At 34.5% G+C, this 19,169-nt stretch overlaps 2 protein-coding genes and 1 long non-coding RNA gene across 3 annotated transcripts; 1 reads left to right on the top strand and 2 right to left on the bottom strand.

The window, feature by feature from the left end:
• Positions 1–1,879: 1,879 nt before the first annotated feature.
• On the bottom strand, positions 1,880–4,683 carry LOC146162833 (exosome complex exonuclease RRP42-like). Its single transcript, XM_083384568.1, has 2 exons — positions 4,072–4,683; positions 1,880–2,991 (listed from the first exon to the last, which is right to left on the bottom strand). The coding sequence occupies exons 1-2, from the start codon at positions 4,615–4,617 to the stop codon at positions 2,671–2,673; spliced, it is 867 nt and encodes a 288-aa protein (XP_083240694.1). The 5' UTR covers positions 4,618–4,683; the 3' UTR covers positions 1,880–2,670.
• A 2,394-nt stretch (positions 4,684–7,077) lies between these two features.
• LOC146162832 (aquaporin-8-like) lies at positions 7,078–13,874 on the bottom strand. Its single transcript, XM_083384417.1, has 5 exons — positions 13,591–13,874; positions 13,012–13,138; positions 12,213–12,400; positions 11,523–11,657; positions 7,078–8,337 (listed from the first exon to the last, which is right to left on the bottom strand). Exons 1-5 carry the CDS (start codon positions 13,797–13,799, stop codon positions 8,235–8,237), a joined length of 762 nt encoding a protein of 253 aa, XP_083240543.1. The 5' UTR covers positions 13,800–13,874; the 3' UTR covers positions 7,078–8,234.
• A 2,887-nt stretch (positions 13,875–16,761) lies between these two features.
• LOC146162831 (uncharacterized) lies at positions 16,762–18,615 on the top strand. The gene is made up of 4 exons (XR_014494715.1): positions 16,762–16,801; positions 16,917–16,992; positions 17,255–17,354; positions 17,990–18,615. It is a non-coding gene; the product is annotated as an uncharacterized LOC146162831 (long non-coding RNA).
• The last annotated feature ends 554 nt before the right edge of the window (positions 18,616–19,169 follow it).

Genomic DNA, 19,169 nt, shown 5'->3' with positions numbered 1-19,169 from the left:
TGTAACATCGCAGCAATTACGGTTTTATTTTTGTGATCATTGTTTACTGAGATTTCAAAGGGGGGTGTCAAGACTCCTAAATACCCCCCCACGCTACGCCCCCGGAGCCAAGTAACATTTTTTTATTTAATTGTTTACAGTATTACAAACTGTACTTATATAAACTGTTGCTACCAGGTATAGTAATATAAATCAATAAGCGTTCGGTGTCATTCACCCTTACAAAGGCGATTTGCGTTCGGCGTCATTCACCTTTACAATATGCCAAAACAATTACCAAAGGAGCCATTTTTGATTTTTTAGGTCTATTAAAATATTTAGCACAAGGTTGCAAGAGTAACAATTACGGTCCAATTTAATCGCAGATTCGCACAGAAGTCAGTGAGACTCGTGCTTCAAAGCAAAAGCTACGTATTTCACCCTCGAATCACTATTATTGGCGAGTTATTTGACTTGCCAAAAAGGCAATGCAACGTCGCATATTGGAGAAAATCCAGCAGCCAAGTTGGCAGAGGAAAAATATACTTTGAGATAAAAAATGGGACGGAAGTTATTCACCAAAACACTGTGTTCTTACAAGGTAAAATGCACTATAATAGGAATACTAACGCCCATAACAAAGTATCAAGCATTCTGCATGATTTTAAATATATCTTTATTCTTTTTTATAGGCTTAATTACTCCTATTACATCTAATGTATCACTTCATAATTGTAAATCTTTTATACATTGAGCATAGTCATAACAATGGTGGAAAAAAATGAATATGATTGCAAAAAAATACAATGAAAATATTATTTATTTTAACACAAATATTCTGGGTCACTAACTGCGTTCACCTTATTAAAAGAAAACTTTAAGAGGACACTGTTCACAAATTCGAAAAGTCAAGGCTTTCACCTAATGAAGCACATTTGTTTGAAAGCCTTGTAAATTAAGAATCAATTTGTCATGAAAGTCCGCCTGAATTTCGGCAAAAAATAACAACTTCTCACCTCTACATTCCATTGTTACATTATAATTTTGTTGTTTTAGTGCCATCAAGTGATGACTTTTCCCGATCGGTGGGACTTTCTCGATCGGTCAGTGTCGGAAACGCAAACTTTTCACCCATCGGATCGCCGGGTGCTGTCATCAACATTAAAAATAAAACCTACATCAACAAATATAATTAACAAAAGCCCACAATGCATTTTTGTGACCTTATTGTGATGTATTTTTTTAAGGATCGTTTTTTACTTTTAATTTACTTCTAAAAAGATAAATTTAGATTTACGTCGCCAAAATGTGCTTGCTGCATTACTGCAACAAATACATTTTATTAGAGAAAACCACTTAAGCAATTCTTTTAACCCAAAACAATATTTTATTGGAAGAGAGTATTTATTCTTTAAAATAAATTCCAATCTTTTTTATTATTTTTCATTGTATTTAATGGACAATAAACTCCAGTGATTGTTTAAAGAAAAAATATATATAGGTTTCAAAAACCTAAAATTGGACCGCTCGATCAATTTTTAATATATCTTTCGAAATATAAATGCCTGGTCTACAATAAAAAAGTAAAAAATTTGTTGTTTAACCGCATTTACTTAACACAAAGCTGCATAAAACAAAATACCAATTACCAATACTTTTAAATACCAAGACATAAAATTATGTTTTTCAGGGCATGATAAAATAACTGGTTAGAAAATTTACTTACCTGATAAACTTTGCACAAAAATAAAATCTTGCATCGCTTCCCAACTTTCTTGCATAAAACACCTAAAACATTTTTAATTTTTTCTTTTCTAACCTACATTCTAAACAAAAAAAAACATTAAAATCCTGACTGAATTAGTTTATATTGTAGTTTAGAAAACCAGCAAATGGACAATACTAAAAAAAAAAATTGAAATGAGAAATCAGGTTTAATACATTGTGGAAACCAGGACAGCACTTGTTTAAATTTGTAACAGTAATAGGTTTTCTTAATTCATTCACACAAAGTGTATTCCGTAATCTAATTATTCCGTTTAATAAAGTGAAACATATAATTATATTGCAGGTGTATTTAATGAAAATGAAGTTTAAGCTAGCTTTGAAATTGCAAATGTTGTACTTGCTAAAAATACTGCAATACAAAACAAGCACAAAACAACAACAACTTGAGAATGATTAAACTACAAAAGTGTTTCAATATAAAAGGTTTAAGGCAGATACAAAATTCAAGATAAAAAATCAAAACTTTATCTTGTAACCTTTAATCCATCTTTGTACTAACCACCACATTCATCTATGGATGTCCGATTATTTTTAATCGGAGCCGATACCTGATGCTAAGTGACGGTATGGACAACAGGTCCGACCCGATAGCTAACTAATATATAAACTTCAGCCATGATTTGCAATCTAACGCAGAAATTTCTAATTGATCAAAAAATTGTAATGTAACCAAACTTCTTAACGTGGAACGAAATTTGGATGAAATAACCAAATCAAAACTAACTTTGTACCTTTGATCTATTTTGCTTGTTTGATCAAAGTAATGATGTTCATTTGGTATTGAGTCAGATCGTGATACATTTTGTTTTACATGCCTGGTTTTGCTATCGGAATAAATTGTATCGCACAAAATATCCCAACATTGTATTTCTGCCTCGAAAATTGTCCCAACCCCCAAACAAGTTACAAATATCCAGTTGTTCCTGTTTTGTAAGATTTGAGCATTTTGTCCAACGAAACATGAAGCTGTCTTCCACATCGCTTTCCAAAGTCCAACATTTCGACGAGAGTCTCAGGGTCAAGACTCCCAGCCCCTTGTTTCCGGACCCCAAGTATTTTGCCCCTCCTCGTTACCCCCATTACCAGGGACGCTTTGGAGCAGTTTTCTTCCTGCATCGAGGCGTCGACGATGAATCGATTGCCGACGAAACTGACGGTGATAATCACCGGTGTGCTGCCAACGTTGATTCGCTTTACGTCGAAGGGATCATCAGGAAGATCAACCTTTTAATTAATAAATTACAATTAATATCTGGTGAAAAGTTACAAATAATTTCTAGTAAAAAGTTAAAAAACAATTGTTTAGTGAGTTAGACATGATACAGATTGAACTGTTGGGTTTAGTGGTGTCCAACAATATCTGATCGGACCGACACCCGATTTCAACAGGTAGTATTGGTAAGTATGGTATCGGTGCTACTCCATTATTAAATTCATTTTTTTAATTTCGGCCATGATTTGCAATCAAATGCAGTGATTCTAACTTGACATGTAAATTAATTAAAAAATTGTATATTAACAACTGGAGGCAACTAAACTTATTCACGCCAAAGCAAATTTTAATTAAATAACCCGAGTAGAAAAATCAATACTTTATTTTGCTTACTTAAAATAGGATCTTCTGGCATATATTTCTTCAACCAACATTTCGGCTTACTAAACGGCAAGCCTTCGTCAGGGACGGAAGTCCGGTAGCAACAGCATATTTATTTATTTTGCTTGTTTTAGCATAGTAAAGACAGCATTGGAATCGGATCAGATCATGATACTTTTAGTCCAAAATAAAGGGCATCGGTTTCACAATAAAATGTCAAATATCGGACCCTAGTTTTTGGGTTAAACCCATTTAATCTAGAATTTATTTTATTGCTCAATTTTCTCTTAATTATTTTCTATATTTAGTTACTGATAAAATAAAACATATCCAATGATCCAAAGTAAAGATAATATCTCTTCTTTAAAATAAATTTAGGTTTTCCAATAGGAGACCTTAAATGGTTAAAAAACAATAATTTGGTAAGACAAGAATTTATACTTTGCTAATCATGTGCATATATAACTAATCTCTGCTGAAAAAAACGCTGTGTTGATGCAGTGCTGGTCTAGAATCCTACGACATTTTAGTCAGGGGTTTTGTATTGCTAACATTATTTGTGTTAGGGGGAGAAAGTATTTATTATAATATTTATTTGCTTGAAATTTCAATTTGATAAACTATTGTGTTACTGTACAAAAATGTAGCAGGCCCAAAGTTGCTATTTTATGTGTAAAAAGTACTATTGAAAAAGATGAACAAACATTTACCTCGTCTTCACCTTCATCGCCTGGACGAACAACAACCGCTGGAATCTCAGTGTTCTGTAGAGCCGCTTTCACCGCAATAGAGGTCGCGTCAAGGACGTTTCCACCACATTCCAACACGAGGACATCAATGTGAACTTTCCAGCACAATTTGCCTTCGATTATACTCAGCGAAGTGAGGTCGATCGCTGCCTTGTTGCGATAGACTTTACCCAACATACTTGCGATGTTATTCACAAAGTCTCGATTGAGCGACCTTTGTTGAGCCGCAGGACCCACGTTCGGAGAACAATCGACGTGGAATTCAAGCGACCCTTCATTTGGGGTTAAATTGTGGGGCTTTGAAAGCTCGACTTTTACACCCACCAAAAGTTCCGTGTTACCGAGACGGATTTTTGACGAACCGTGAGTGTTGGAGAGAATGTTTACGGAAAGTTCGACGGTTCTGTAGTTTTCGCAAGACCTTCCATCAATTCGCATGTCATCCTGAATTCCGTGTATGATGAAAAACTTTTCCGAGTCGGAAAGCAAATTTCCAAATAACGACATAACGTTTTACTGCTATACTTTAATTAGGAAAACAGTTAACACCAGAAAAACTTCGTTAATACTTTGCTAGAGTATAAAATGAAATGCTATTGTTATTTAGTTAAACATTTTGATTTTCGCAAAAAACTTTTAAACTTGCATGTTGATGTGTGGGATTTTCCCGGTTGTGAAACTAAATTTTGTAAAAGAAAAAGTCTGTTTTGTTAAAAATAATAATTTGTGGCAGAACTGCGGTTGAGTGTTTGTAGTATTTTCTGATTTATGTGTTTTTTGTCACTTTGTTATTTAAATAACTCATTTAATACTTTAACATCTGTATGCTAATATCTCAAAAGTTTACAGAAAAAAATTAATTTGTTCAACCGGAAATGTTTTCTACATTTTGTGTCCAACATGAGGTTAGTTATACTTGATTTTAATTTTGCGGTTTATGTGGAAAAGTTTGCTTAACGATGGAAACAAATGCGATCGATTTTTGCCTATTTAGGAGTGCAACATTTTATTCATGAGTTGCAACTTTTGTAACAATCCTAAAGAAAATAAATTCATACTAATTGCAGAATCCCCACAAGAAGCGCTATAGCTGTACGCTTTTTCCGGTAAGCTTTCCTTCATGATTTCTAGATTGTAACAATGCCTAAATAAAACGCCTTTATCCACTAACAAAACCTAAACTATAGACTACATAAATGTTAAATAGTCCGACCAAACAGCATAATGTCAAAATAATATTTAAATTGATAAAAAATACAGCCACCAATCTTTAAAAAATTAACTAATAAAGAATTTGAATGGATCGGACACACAGAACGCTTAAGTCATGATTTAAAGTTGATTTGCTTATGAGCAACAACTTTGTAGTGTTCCTAAATATGTCCATTTACTTTAAACCAAGGGTAATAGTATAATTTTTTTTAAGGGTAACATCATGAACATCAAAACTAACGTGATCTCTGCATGCTACAAGCACTAGCTGAAGGACTAGAGGCAATCGCTAATTATCGCTAATTATTTTCTTATCGTTTCGTTGCTCGCGTTTATTTTGCTTTTTTCCTTTTGTGCTTCTGTAGCGTCATAAGTAATAATTAGTGGATAATTTGGAATTTATTGTATTGTGTATTTATCAAATATGCTACGATTTATGATTTGTCACTTTTTCACGCCTTTTACCAAACACTCGCTGTCATTCTGAGAACAAAGCATTCGGCTGTTTCACACATGACAAATGTTATATCGTGACACATATTTCCGTAACAGATAAAAGTATTTCACCTGTGTGAACGCGTTATTGTTAAAGTTCCCGGCTGCCAAAAAGGCTCTGGGTTATAAATCATTTCTGCTTTTTGGTGTCGCCTTTCCTCTTTTATGCAAACTTTCAACTTATATGTGCGAAAGCTTATATCAATATACCAGTCTTGTCTAGTTAAATACTGAAAGGTTGTGTTGCTCGCCGGTTTCTGGCTGGCCAGCTAAACACCAGCCTACAAACACTGTGTGGATTTGTAATCACACTACAACAATACCTTGAAGTAATAGTGAGGTTGATTGGTCGAGGCAAATTTGTTTAATGAGACTTGTAATCAAAACTCGCTGCTTCACTTCCATTTGTTGTACGAGTATTCAGTGTCATTCATTCTGACAAAGGCGGCTTGCATAGGTTGCCGAAACATTGGTATAGAATTAAAATTACCAAAGGAGCTGTTTTTGATTTATATCACCATGCCTGGTAGCAACAGTTTATGTATATTTTTTGTTACCGGAGCGCATATGACGTTTTTAAAGATGACATACGTCATAAAGCCACGCCATAACTCCTCGTTTAAAACAAGTAACCTTCCAATGCCTAAGGTTATTCTCAGATCTAAAGTAAAAAATATGCAACTAAAACCTAATTTTAAACACACTCAATTAATGGCGGTATGATCAGGTGAAAAATGGACATTATACCTGCTATAAAAATAGCATTTTTTAACCGGTACTGCACAATAATTATAATTTTTCGAAACGACATTCCGGTAGCCTTCATTTCACCATAAAGCCGGACCGTTAATGCTTACTTTATCCCCTGCTTTTGTCTTAAACAACTTGCATTTTTAAGCTAAGGTTTTTTTTCAATTGGTTATCCAGTGATATTGTAGCAAAACTTTTGATAAACTAGTTCAAGCATAAAAACAATAAACACACTTAACTGCAAAATGTTTTATGACGTAATTTTGTGACGTCAGCTAGAAAAATTATATTGCCTCGCCCAAACAAATATCTTTATTTCAGCGACTACTCCCAAGCATACAAATTTTTTATTGTGTTTATCTGTTAGCAGTTAAGTTTAATTTCTTTAAATTTAGGTCAAATCCTGAAAAAAATCTAAATTAGATACGGTACCTTTGTCTTTGACAAGATTTAATGCATCAAATCGCAGACCCACAAAACAACCACAAAAGTGAAACAACCAATTACTGGTAAAGGTGTGGTTAGCGCGTTTATTTGGCGATTTATATGGTGTGAAAATACACAGATGACTTTTGCACGGAAATGGTGAAGTTATAAACTACAGCAATGATGATACTCTTCAACGAAATAATTCTAAAGTGTCTTACGTGAAAATAAGAATAAAAACAAAAATGCGACCTGCAAGAACAAGCAAGTCAGAATCACATGGGAATTTAAAGTTTTTTGCGGAAAACGAATTTGAAAAAAAGCAGAGTCATTCCGTTTTTAATAATATTTGCAATTCGACGGATTACGTCAGTGGTTCTCAACCGGGGTGCCGCGCAATCTAACATGACATTTTTAACGCTCAAGGGTGCCGAGAGATATTTCAAATTTCTAGGATTCCAATTTTTGCTCTTAAGCTTCTTAATACCGTTTGTTATGTACGATAAAATTGCCAAAAATTAAAAAGTTTTTTTCAACCTTGTTGCACAGTTAATGTGCTGTTTCAATCTCATTTATTGTAACGTTACAGTTAACCACTCAGCAAAAACACGAGTAAGGGTGCCACCAACTTTTATAATTTCTGTAGGGTGACGCAAGTTAAAAAATGTTGCGAAAAACCTGGATTAGGTTAATATTACAGAAAATTTTTATTCCCGGCATGCAACGGCTGTTATCGACAAGACAATTTTATTGCGGTAGTTTTTAATTTGGGTTAAGTTAAAAGTTAAACACTTAATATAATCCCAAAATTTACTACAATACTTCGTATCGAATATCGCAAAACCACATCTCTTTAGGATGCTGCATATAAACCGCTAGAATTTTGGTATTCATGGTATTTACCCAAAACTTGAACGACAATTGTAACACTTGAACAGCATTTATTGTTATTCGTCGTTTGTTATACTTTTCAGCATTCGAGATTTTCAGTAATTTTTTTTTTTACTTTTTCGCTTGTTACGACTGGTTTGATGGATTCAGAAAAGTTTAGCGTTTCAATAAAACTTGAATAAAATGCGCGTTACTTTATGAACAAATCAAAATACAGGCAATAAAGTGAAAAACGTTTGATGCAGTGTAATGTCTTGGTCAGTAGTATTTCTGGTTGCGATTATGAACAGGATTTATGCAACATTCTGGTGTTCGCAAAGTAAGACATTTGGAAACAAAACGACCGCGTTTTAAATCTTCGAATCCTGCTCCATATCAAGGCTGTTGTCAGTTGGCACTTTGGTTTCGGGCGCGTCTTTAAACAGAAGTCTTGCTTTACCTCCCAGGACAAGCCTACAAACAACAAAAGTAAAATAAATATTAAAAAATGAAGAATATTTGAAGGGCATTACAGCAGTCTTCTAATGACTTTAGTTAAAACGTTGCTTTTATTAACCATTTACACAAAAACAAAAGAGAAAAAACCTAATAGTTGTGGAACGTCATTCCCATACGTCCCAACATGTGTAAACTAAGAAGGGTATTCCCCATATACTCACTGATCGAGCATTACTTGTACGAGAAAAACCCTGTTTCGGCCCCAACCACCCCACTGGGACCCCCCAAATCACTTGGTTCAAATAAAATGTTTCTGTTATATATTATTTTTTATAAACTTGTGCCATTTATCTTATTTTTTAATATAAGATACTGAATTGCAGGGCTGTAAACATTAACTGAAGATGATAGAAGTTCGTATCGAAACGTCTTAATCAAGATGATGTCGATCTACTCGACCTTTTTGGCTTTGCAATTTATTATCAAGCTACATTACAGATCCGTACAAAGTGTCCCCAGGGCTGTAGAAGTATTCGAAACACGTTAGATCATTTGGAACACTATACAGTCACTGATGATGGCATTAGAATTTGCCGAAACGTTTGACAATAAAGCATGTCGCTTTTAACATCTATTTGGGCCGTTATTTTCACCATTAAACGTTAGATCAGTTCAAAGACTTTCGTTATAAATTGAGTTTTAATTGAAAATAATGTAAAAGCACACATTTCGGCGGAACATGTACACTAAGATTTTTCAGTGGTTCATGGCCAGACCTTCATGCAAACGTAACATGGAAAAACGTTTTTGAGTTTCTGATTTTTTTTTTACATATTTACTAAAAACCCTTAAGCCAATTTAAACAAAAAAACCTTAAAAATAAATAAATGCTGAACTTAATAAGATTGCTTAAAACAAAAACCTATAAAAAGCAAATTCTTTAAATAATTTTACTTATGTTATATTTTTCTTTGATAAAATTAATCAGGATTCAGTCAAAATTTGCAATTTTTTAATTTGATGTTTCATTACAACTCTATAAAGTGCCAAAAAATGCCAACGATGTGTTCATACAAAACCTAACAAGGGTTTGCCAATACCTGAAGGTGGAAAGCCTAAATCGTGTCAGCTGCTGCCATAAATAAACTCTCCTGTTGATGGTTAACCCAGCAGATCAGGTAAATCCTGTTTAACGGCCCACGCCCAACAGTTGAGTCAATATGTGAACAGCGCATTAGAGCCACAAGAAAGCCACACTGAATAAACATTATCGACTTGTAACCATATCAGCTACACCGGGCCGTTGCGACGCTCTGAGCTTTATGGAATGTGCGGTTTCTACTCGTGGTTCAAATTTTAATTTGCGAAGCTCCACGTTTGTGGTTTAATTGACATTTTTCGGATTTATAGGCGCAGTTTTTTAGACGTTTCTGGCACCATTTTTGGGCACAACCTGAAATAGCTAAGCAACAAGTGTCTGGCGATTAAAAGCTTGAAAAACTAGTATATAGCGTGTGACAGTAGTCTGTACCTTAAATGAATTTTTTATGTGTACCAAGCTTAAACAAACCACCAACGGAGATTTGACATTCCAGTAAAGGCCATCATAAGCTAATTGCCTGGATAACAAAAACTGACGTTGGTGTTTTCAAAGGATATTTCTTTAAAACGCATCGTAAAAGCTGTAAAACCGCCCCAAAGAGCTTAAGAACTACTTTCAAAACGGCCAAGTATGCGATGCTTTATAAAGGAGAAAATGTCTTTGTACGCTAATATCAAGCTACTGTAACAAAAGTGAAGCCCTTATAGTTTAAGACATCAGTAAAATTATGTATTAGATGCACTGGGGCAATTTCGAGTTTTGCAAATCACATTTAAAATAATAAACCAATTGGAATTGGCACAGTATTTATATACTGATATTTGCGTACAAATCTTACATCATCTTGATAAAGACGTTTCCATACTAGCTTATATTATCGTCAGGGACATTTATCATCTCATTGCATTAACTGAAGATGATACAAGTTCGTATCAAAACGTCTTTATTTAGATAATGTTATTTACTTGACCTGGCTATGACTTTTCATTATCAAGCTGCTTTACAGACCCGTGCATAGTCCACCTAAATTATGATAGATTTAGAAATTTGCCAAATCAAGCCAAAAAAAAAAAATTAAGTTCTCGCGGAGCATGGTCGACATAAAATTTTAGAGAGGACTTCATTGAAGAAGTAAACTTAAAACCGTCTGTTTTTGATCCAAAAAATGTGAAACTAAAATGAAGTCTAAACACATTCAACAAGAAGGCGCCAAATGGTGTTTTTAAATAATTTTTTTCTTAGGCAAAACTCATTCCATTTATATAAGTTCAATGCGGCGTCTGTTGTGGCCCGGGAGTCTGACTACAGGAAAAGACTATTTCTTGAGTCATGGAATATTCACCAACGGGGCAACACAATGAACATCAAAACAGACGTGATGCTTTCAGCGTGCTACAGGCACCTGCAGGGATGCCGGAGAGGGGTGGCAAGCGCCCCTCCTGCCCTTTGCTAAGGGGGCAAGGGGGGGGGAAGTGTTCTTTTCATTTAAAATGATATATTGTACTAGTCCACAGGGCCGAAGGAGTAGGGCTTGAGCTACGGAAAAATGCAAAAAAATTCGTAAAATGACATGCTTGACATTTGTTAAAACATTTTTGGTACCATTTTAAGCCAATCTAGAGGGCGTGGCCGCAAAAATTTTTCCGGGGGAGTGCCCCCGGACCCCCCATTTCGTCTCGCTAAACTCGCCTGCGATCTAAGTTACCCAAGTCGTCCCCCTTGCCCTGAAATCGCTCCGGCGTCCCTTGGCACCTGCTTAAAGATTAGAGGCCCAATCAATCGTTATCGCGCGGTGTTTTCGTTGCGTTGTAACGTGCTTGCGTTCCATTCTTGTTTTCTTTTTTTCCTTTGTTTATCGTGCACTGTACTAGTCGCATTCAGTGTTATTTACCCTGATGAAGACGACCTGTATAGGACGTCAAAACGTCGGAATAAAACAAAAATTACATTTTCCAGAAGAGCTCATTCCATTTATGTAATAAAACGCTAACTTTTTTGACAGGCCTTCATGTACCCCCTGAAACTAGTGTTATCGCAATTAAGCAACACCTCTTCTATAGTTCTTGGCCATTTCTTGCATGTTTTCTACTCAACCCACCTGAAGAGGGTTCCGGATATAGCTGCCCCAATGAGGGGCCCGACCCAGTAGATCCAGTAATCCTGCCACTGTCCAGATACAACTGCTGGTCCGAAGCTCAGAGTAGGGTTCATGCATCCTCCAGTGATGTTAAACCTACGGAAGCAAATATATGTTTCAGGATTTCCCTCACCTTAAAACGGCGCCATTAATTGTTAGGCTGTATTTTGTTTGCAAAAAAATAATTTCTATAATCCTGACGTAAAAACTTTGGAGCATAATGGTTGTAGGGTGTAGTAAGACATGGTAAGAATAAGAAGCATTTTAAAGTTGAAAATGAATAAACATTTATTCGAAACGTTTAAAATGAAACGTATTTCTGTATGGGCTTTCATATTCTTACAATGTCTGACGTCAAAAAATATTAATAGCAAAGTAAATCCAAATCCAATGATTATATAAATTCCTTTTGGAAAATGAACAAAATGTTGCTAAAATTTGTATGAATTCCTATAGCTTTATTGTAGGTTTTCCCTATATTTTTTCAAACTCTTTGCTTGGATGAGCTTATTAAAAGTAACTGCTCAAAATTGTCATGTTAAACACCAGATTTTGTTAAAGCAGATTATATTCAAACCAAAACATCTTGCTCATTGTATTTGTCAACTCCCTCTATGACGTAACACTGAGACAGCAAGCAGGTTAACTTACCCAGCCATGATGTCGATGAGAATAGAGAAGCCGATAGCAAAGGCTGCCAGGGGGGCACTGAGTTCCACAGCGGCCAGGAGAACCGCCAGAGTAAGAAGTGACGTCAGCATGACCTCCATGAGCACCCCCCGGCCGATTGTCACCCCCGGACCAAGGGCAAATGCCCCCGAAGCCTGGCCATTTGCAACCTGGCGTGAAAATATTGATTATGACATCATTTGTCGACCGAATTTAAACAATATACTTTGGTGAACTATACACGGCCCAAGTATGTTGGTATCCATAATCGTATAGCATTAAAGCTTCAATTACAAAAGCTGGAAAATCTACAATTCGAACAATTTTTCATAAAGCTATTTTAAACAAGTTATGCACTAAAGAAATAAAAATACTCTATTTTTTGCAAATTTCCATTTCGGTATTATATGTTCTACGGCCAGCAAACAAAAAGTGAACATTGGTTGGTTAATTTCTCCAAGGAATATGTCACGTTACCGGTGAAGTACTCGATTATCAATTATGACGTAATTTCTGACTTACTTCTAACTAAATCATTCGTGTGTGGTTTCAATGATTTAATTTTTTTTGGTCACTGCTCTCGAAAAGTATTTGTAGCTGCTAAGACTTTTTTTGTTTGGGGAGCATTACTTTTTTTTCAACCAGCATTACTTTTTAAGCGAAAAATACAGTTTGGCCGCGTGGCCCTGGATCTACCCCTGGTATAGCTACAAAAACTATAGGTATCTTTCAATGATTTTTGACATATTTAACCTAATTCGCTTTTACGCCATCTACTTACAAAAGCGAGCCCGGCTCCGGTCATGGATCCGAGCATCTGCACAAGGAAGTAGAGGATCGCCATGTACCACTTAATCCCTCCTCCGATGAAGACAGCTGTTGTGACTGAGAAGTTAACATGGGCGCCACTGGAGACAAAATGTGCAAAATTAAAGTGGAACGAGCGTAACAAATTCAAGTTCAAACACGGTTAATTATACAAAGATAACCGTAAGCAATAAATATGCTGTTGATACCAGGCTTAGTATTTACTAAAATAACTTTTCTCGACGTTTTGTGGCTAGCGGCACCCCTCAGAAATAAAAAATAGATTGCGGCACCCCTACAAGATTTTTTCGTAGGTAATCCACTAGAATTTGACATTAAACGAAACTGGAAGAACACACGTCAACTCGACACAACGTAGGAAGCTATATTTTGTAGTTATTCCACTCTAATTTTACACAAAAAGTTGTAAAAGTTAAGCAAAAACCAGATTCTTAAAGATTATCAAATACCTATTGGCACCCTTAAGGATTAGAAATGACACCCAAGAGTGCCACCCCGGTTAAGAACCACTGGGTTAAACCAACGAACAAACCTTATGTTTCCGATGGTGATGACCAGAATAAGCACAATGAAGCCATCACTTATTGCCGGTAGCAGGGGGTTAATGTACCCGCTCTCAGGGGGCAGGATACCGACTGTGTTTGCAGTCGAACAATGCCAGAAAGCGAAGGCCAGTTGACCTATGAACTCTGCGGTCAAAGGTCGCACGAAGTTCTTGAAGAGTTCCTGTCCAGAAACCATTTTGCAGATTTTTGAAAAAATTGGTTTTTTTTAAGAGGTTCAATAAATTGTTTTTTCCACAGGCCTAATTGCGTCGATTCTGTAACAAAATAACATTGGAGCATAATGGTGATTGTAGTAAGATGTAGAAAGAATATTAAAGCCCGTACAGAAGTAACATTTTGAACGTTTAGGATTCTCTTTAATCATTTTCAACATGAATAGCATTGATATCAACAAATTTTTTAAAACGTAGTTTGTAATTTCTGCAAAACATAAATTTTCTAAAAAAAATTTTTTTTTTGGTATATCATAGCTTATCTTATATGCTTTAACGTATTTTTAATTTAGTTTGTTTTGGTGAAGGGCTATGTATTTTGCCACTGGCCTAATTGTGTCAAGTCAGTAATAAAAATACAAATGCTATTAACTATAAGGATGAACGATAATATCGAATACGGGGCGATACCAGATGCCAAGTGTGTGTATCGGTACTCGACCGATAATATCGTATCGGTTCTTGTACGATAATACCGGATAGTATTATCGATACTCATCCGATACTTGGGTGATATCGGTGCCGATCCGATACCAATTAGTTAATGCATTACAGCCATGTTTTTAGATTTAACGTAGAGTTTTCAACTTAGAAGGTAAATTTCTGAGAAAAACCGTCACATGAAAAAATTAGAAAAAGTACGCTTTTTAACGCCGAAAGCAAGTTTTGGGATGGCTACTGGAAAATCATTAACATTGCGCTTGTCAAATTTATCAATTTTGCAGATATCGTATAGGATCGCTTTGTGTTTGACCAAATATCGTCTATCGGCTTTGAAATGAAATACCTCAAAACAATAACACTAAAATGAAAATATCAAGTATTAGACCGCCCTACGATTAAAACATAGGTTCTTTCAAAACGAAGTTTATAATTCTTGCAAAACTAAAATGCATTCAAAATATTGAAAAAATGATAATTAGACATCCCATATAGTTTCTATGTTTTTAAACGAATTTTTTGAAGCTTTAAGCGTATTTTTGTCGTAATTGGAAATAAAACTTATTCATTTGCCGCTTCTAACCTATCACCTGTCCAGCTTCGGCATCTGCGTCCGTTCAGATTTAATCGTTTTGCTGGAACCTGACGCTCTAGTTCCGCCAAAATTCGTAAAAAGCCCGGGGCTTTTCTAAGTCCTGCAAGTTTCCGCGAAATTATTAGTTAATTGCGCGTAAATTTGCACCAAGCCGACTGCATGTTGACGATCAGGTTTTGTGGCGGAAGGGAGTGGCCAGTAATCCAAACACTGTCTGCTAGAATCGTGCAATCTAAGCAGCAATCAGTCTTTATTCCTAAATACACCAATATCGTGGTTGAAAAAGCTCTAAACATCGTGGATCTAAAGGTTATTTTAACCAGTTTTGTGGAAAGTTGAGACGAACGTGCTAAGACACCAGCCACGTTAATCGGTTTGTGGCTACAACTTGATCGACTTAAGTCTCAGTAATAAACACATTCCATAAACAGAGCTTAATTGCAGCTCTAAAAGATTCTAGAACAGAGGTGTGCAACGAACTGCCAGAGGGCCAGAGTCACCTATATTGCACACACCAACTACACTGTCAGAACGGTGTTTAAATTTGAACACTAAAACGGTCTATACACGTTTAAAATCTAAACACTTAAACACCTAATTTAAACACCTTTGTGTTTAATTTTAGTTTTGGTGTTTAAATTATAAACACCTGAACGCTTTTATGTTAAACACCTGATATTTTGACGTGTTTAACAACAATTATTGGGTGATTTTAAGCACAATTGACGAATTTAAACATGTTTACGATTAAACACTTCATAATTTAACACGTCAATTATTAGACATGTCAATTCGATACATTCTTGTAAAGCAATAGCTCAAGTCATTTATGCTGACGTTATAAGATGTTGATTAGGGGTATTGGTATTTTAAAGCACTGAACAGTTGTTTTATGTACGATTTCAAATATTTAACTATACAAGTTTGCATGTATGATCGATTGATCGTAACAGATCACAATAAACGGAATGACTTAATTCATGGTTTCACTTAACATCTGTACGGCTTATTAGGCGTCATTTCATTTTTTAAATATAACGACAATCATGAAAATACTGGTTTGTGTTCTTGACGTGCCATTAAATCCAATATTTGATTTCATTATGTAGCTTGCGAATAACTTTGTACTACCCAAGTAAAAAGCGAAGCTGTTCGGTCTTGCGCCGCCATGACCTATTTAAATTGCGCCAGCAATAAAATACGCGTGATGAACACAATCTTTGGGAAGGACTTTTTCTAGGGCAATGCTGTATCGCTGTGAAGCTTATATATTTATCAAGTTTAAATTGTTTAACGTACGACGAATAGTAAGTATTATTTATTAAATGTTTGATTTACGATATATTTTAACTATTTATAGTAAATTTTGTTTTGTTATAAACAAGTTTTTGTCATATTGTACATTCTAAGTACATTCAATAAATCAACTCATGATTGAAATTATTTGAAATTGATTCGGTCCGATGAACATCAACAAAGCATATCCACTGGTCTGTGACTGTGACCAACGCGGGAATTCAAAATGCCGAAAAAAAGTTTGACTTTTAACCAGTACAAGTTATACATTACAGTTAAAGACGGTTTGGCGTATTTTTGGCTTTCGAGTTACTAAGATTGATGTAAAACAAATACTAATGTGTATGGTGGTGATTTATATATATATTATTTATTTTAATTTGCTTTTTCATAAATGTGTAGTGATAATGTTTTATTAGCTGTGCAAGACGCTTGAAGACGGGCAGGTCTAGAGTGTGAAATTTATGTTTAAAAAAAGTTTTCCAAGCGAAAACGAAATGTCTGAAATTGGATTATTGTTTCAGAATTGTAGGTATTTCATTCATAAATCCAAAAGCAATGAAAGTTGTAAAAGACTACTTTATAATAGTTTGGTGCCATACAAATGTAGACATGGAAAATTAAACGAAACAGGTTGGTAAGCTATTTCTTGTCTAAAGTAGCACTTTAATTATTCTGTTAACAGCCAAGTATGCTTTTATTAAATCATTATTATTAAAGGTATTTAGATTACACTGCTTTGTTTCAGGGCAATCAATGACAGCAAACCATTTGCTCTTTTCAACTTCAGAAAAACTTGGTTCACAGGAGATTAGGTTAAAAATGTAAGTAAATTTTACTTACATGTTTTACATTAATATAGTTTATTCCCATTTGGCTTTTATTTTGTTAGTAGCAGCCAGCAAATTATTTTTTTTATCTCTGTAAAATTTCTGAAGTACTTTAATATGTGTTTTAGTTTTAATTTATTTAAATCTTACATTAAAGCTTTAAATGTAAAATTTAATATGTAGTACTTTTGGTATGCTACTGACGCTTTAATAAAATGATATAGTTTACATAATTAGAGTTTTTATTTATTTGCAGGAATTTTAACTGCAGTGTAAGATGGTAAAATAAAAGTCTGTGACAAAGTTCAATTGGAAAACAACAAAAGAGTATAGATCTACTAAAATTGATACACAAGGTAAACAAACTAAAAGTTTCTTCTTCCCAAGTTCATTTATCGAACCTTAAAATTTGTGGTAAAAACATATAATTGAATAGATATTTAATTTATGTGTTGTGTTCCATAACTTGTGTATAATGTTTGGTCTGCATGTCCCAGTAATGGGCGACTTTTTTTGGTCAGATTGTTTATCACTAGTTTAAGCAATTATTTTGATAAAACATAATGGCCAATACAATATTTTGGTTCACATATTTACTTTTGATCTGAAATTATTTAATGATTTAATTGGGTTTTCATAGTAGGGTGAACCTTTTTTTTTAATTTTAGTGGGTCATGAAGATATTAATACAATAAAAATTAACTTGTTTTGTAATCATTGCGATGTCTTTAGGTTACAGTGTAACATAAATAATACATTTTCTAATGCTATGCTCAAAGAGTACATTGCCACCAAACCTAGTACATGTCATAATAATATGCTTTTGTAGTGATTGGTGACAAACTAAAACATATTTTTATGACATGACATGTAGTGGTTCTGGTGAATAACTTGAAAAATTTACTATGAGCAAAGGAATAAAGAGTTGTTCAGTGATAGTGTATAATTTAATCACTGCAGTGTAATATATTGATCTAAATTTATTTCTTAGGCAGCCATGCTCAACTCGTCTTCTAAAAAGAAAAGCTCTTCGAGGCCTTTATTGGGCAAACCTTTGGGGTGGACGGCACAGCAGCTTTTCTGCATTGGTATATTAGTGGATGGAATGGACATTACATTTGTGGAAGAACAACACTTGTTGAACGAATTGTTAAATTATATTTCATTGATATTCGAGCCTGTTAATATACACGGGATTTAAGTTATCCATCCTACTGCTCTGTGTTTTTATATGTTTTTAAACAATGTACGAAAGGCCCCACCTTAAAAATTTGCCAAACATAGCAATTATAAATATTAAAAAAAGGTTTCAAATTTGTAAAATATCTTCTTTTTCTCTGTTTTTCTTTTTATCACATACGCATTTTTGTTTGCATAAACACCTGCATTGTATTAAAAATGCGATATTTATATTATTATTCGCTTTGTTTGGAATAATAAAATTGTATACCTCATAATATATTGTGAAATTTGTTTGGAAACACTGAATACTAGCATTAAACACCTGGCAGAATAAACGGCAAAAGCCTAAACACCTGGAATTTAAACATGTTTAATTTTAAACGTGCTGACATTTCGCCCCTTTCAGGTGTTTAATTTTGGTGTTTAATCGAATGACAGTGTAGCCCATTTACCAGTGTTGTAATAACTTTTAGTCAAATACCTGGCTTATTTTCACTTAAATAACTTGATATTATTGACTTAACTTAAGTCGTTTCGGCAAAATACCCTCACTTGTGAATTTTTTTAAAAGACTTGATTTTTAACACACTGTATTGCGCTATTTCTAACTAAATCTTTAGTTTAGCATTTTTTTTTTTTGGCGTCTCATCTAACAATTGCTTACACCGCTCTTAAATTAAACTACTGCGGTCACCCTATTGTACGTCACAGCGACGTAATAAAGGATTGTCAACAAATACGTTTCTTATAAAATCTATATGGCTTGCGTGGAATGTTGTCCGCCATTCGGGTATAGAACATATTGTCAATATTGCTTATAACTGGAATAAGGAAACCTAGAGTAAAATATTCTTCGATCGATATATTGGATAAAATGTAACAAAATAATTTAATAAAAACACATATTGAGCACGGACATAGAGCAAAGCGAAATGCTAAAATTGTTCTTTATAAATGGGCGCATATTTGTCTAAATATAAATAAGGTCA

Source organism: Ascidiella aspersa, chromosome 3, assembly GCF_963924565.1.
Source record: "Ascidiella aspersa chromosome 3, kaAscAspe10.2, whole genome shotgun sequence".
NCBI lineage: Eukaryota > Metazoa > Chordata > Ascidiacea > Phlebobranchia > Ascidiidae > Ascidiella > Ascidiella aspersa.
The sequence above is the reverse complement of the archived record's forward strand: the minus strand, read 5'-3'. Positions and strand labels throughout refer to the sequence as shown.

What these genes read in the sequence shown, in the direction of transcription:
- LOC146162833 (XM_083384568.1), bottom strand. Translation starts at nt 4,617, where the DNA reads ATGTCGTTATTTGGAAATTTGCTTTCCGACTCGGAAAAGTTTTTCATC. An exon ending in GCGATGAAGGTGAAGACGAG is followed by an intron (nt 2,992 to 4,071) that starts GTAAATGTTTGT and finishes ATTAATTAAAAG; the next exon opens with GTTGATCTTCCTGATGATCC.
- LOC146162832 (XM_083384417.1), bottom strand. Translation starts at nt 13,799, where the DNA reads ATGGTTTCTGGACAGGAACTCTTCAAGAACTTCGTGCGACCTTTGACC. An exon ending in ATCACCATCGGAAACATAAG is followed by an intron (nt 13,139 to 13,590) that starts GTTTGTTCGTTG and finishes TTTTGTCTCCAG; the next exon opens with TGGCGCCCATGTTAACTTCT. An exon ending in ATATCCGGAACCCTCTTCAG is followed by an intron (nt 8,338 to 11,522) that starts GTGGGTTGAGTA and finishes TGTTGTTTGTAG; the next exon opens with GCTTGTCCTGGGAGGTAAAG.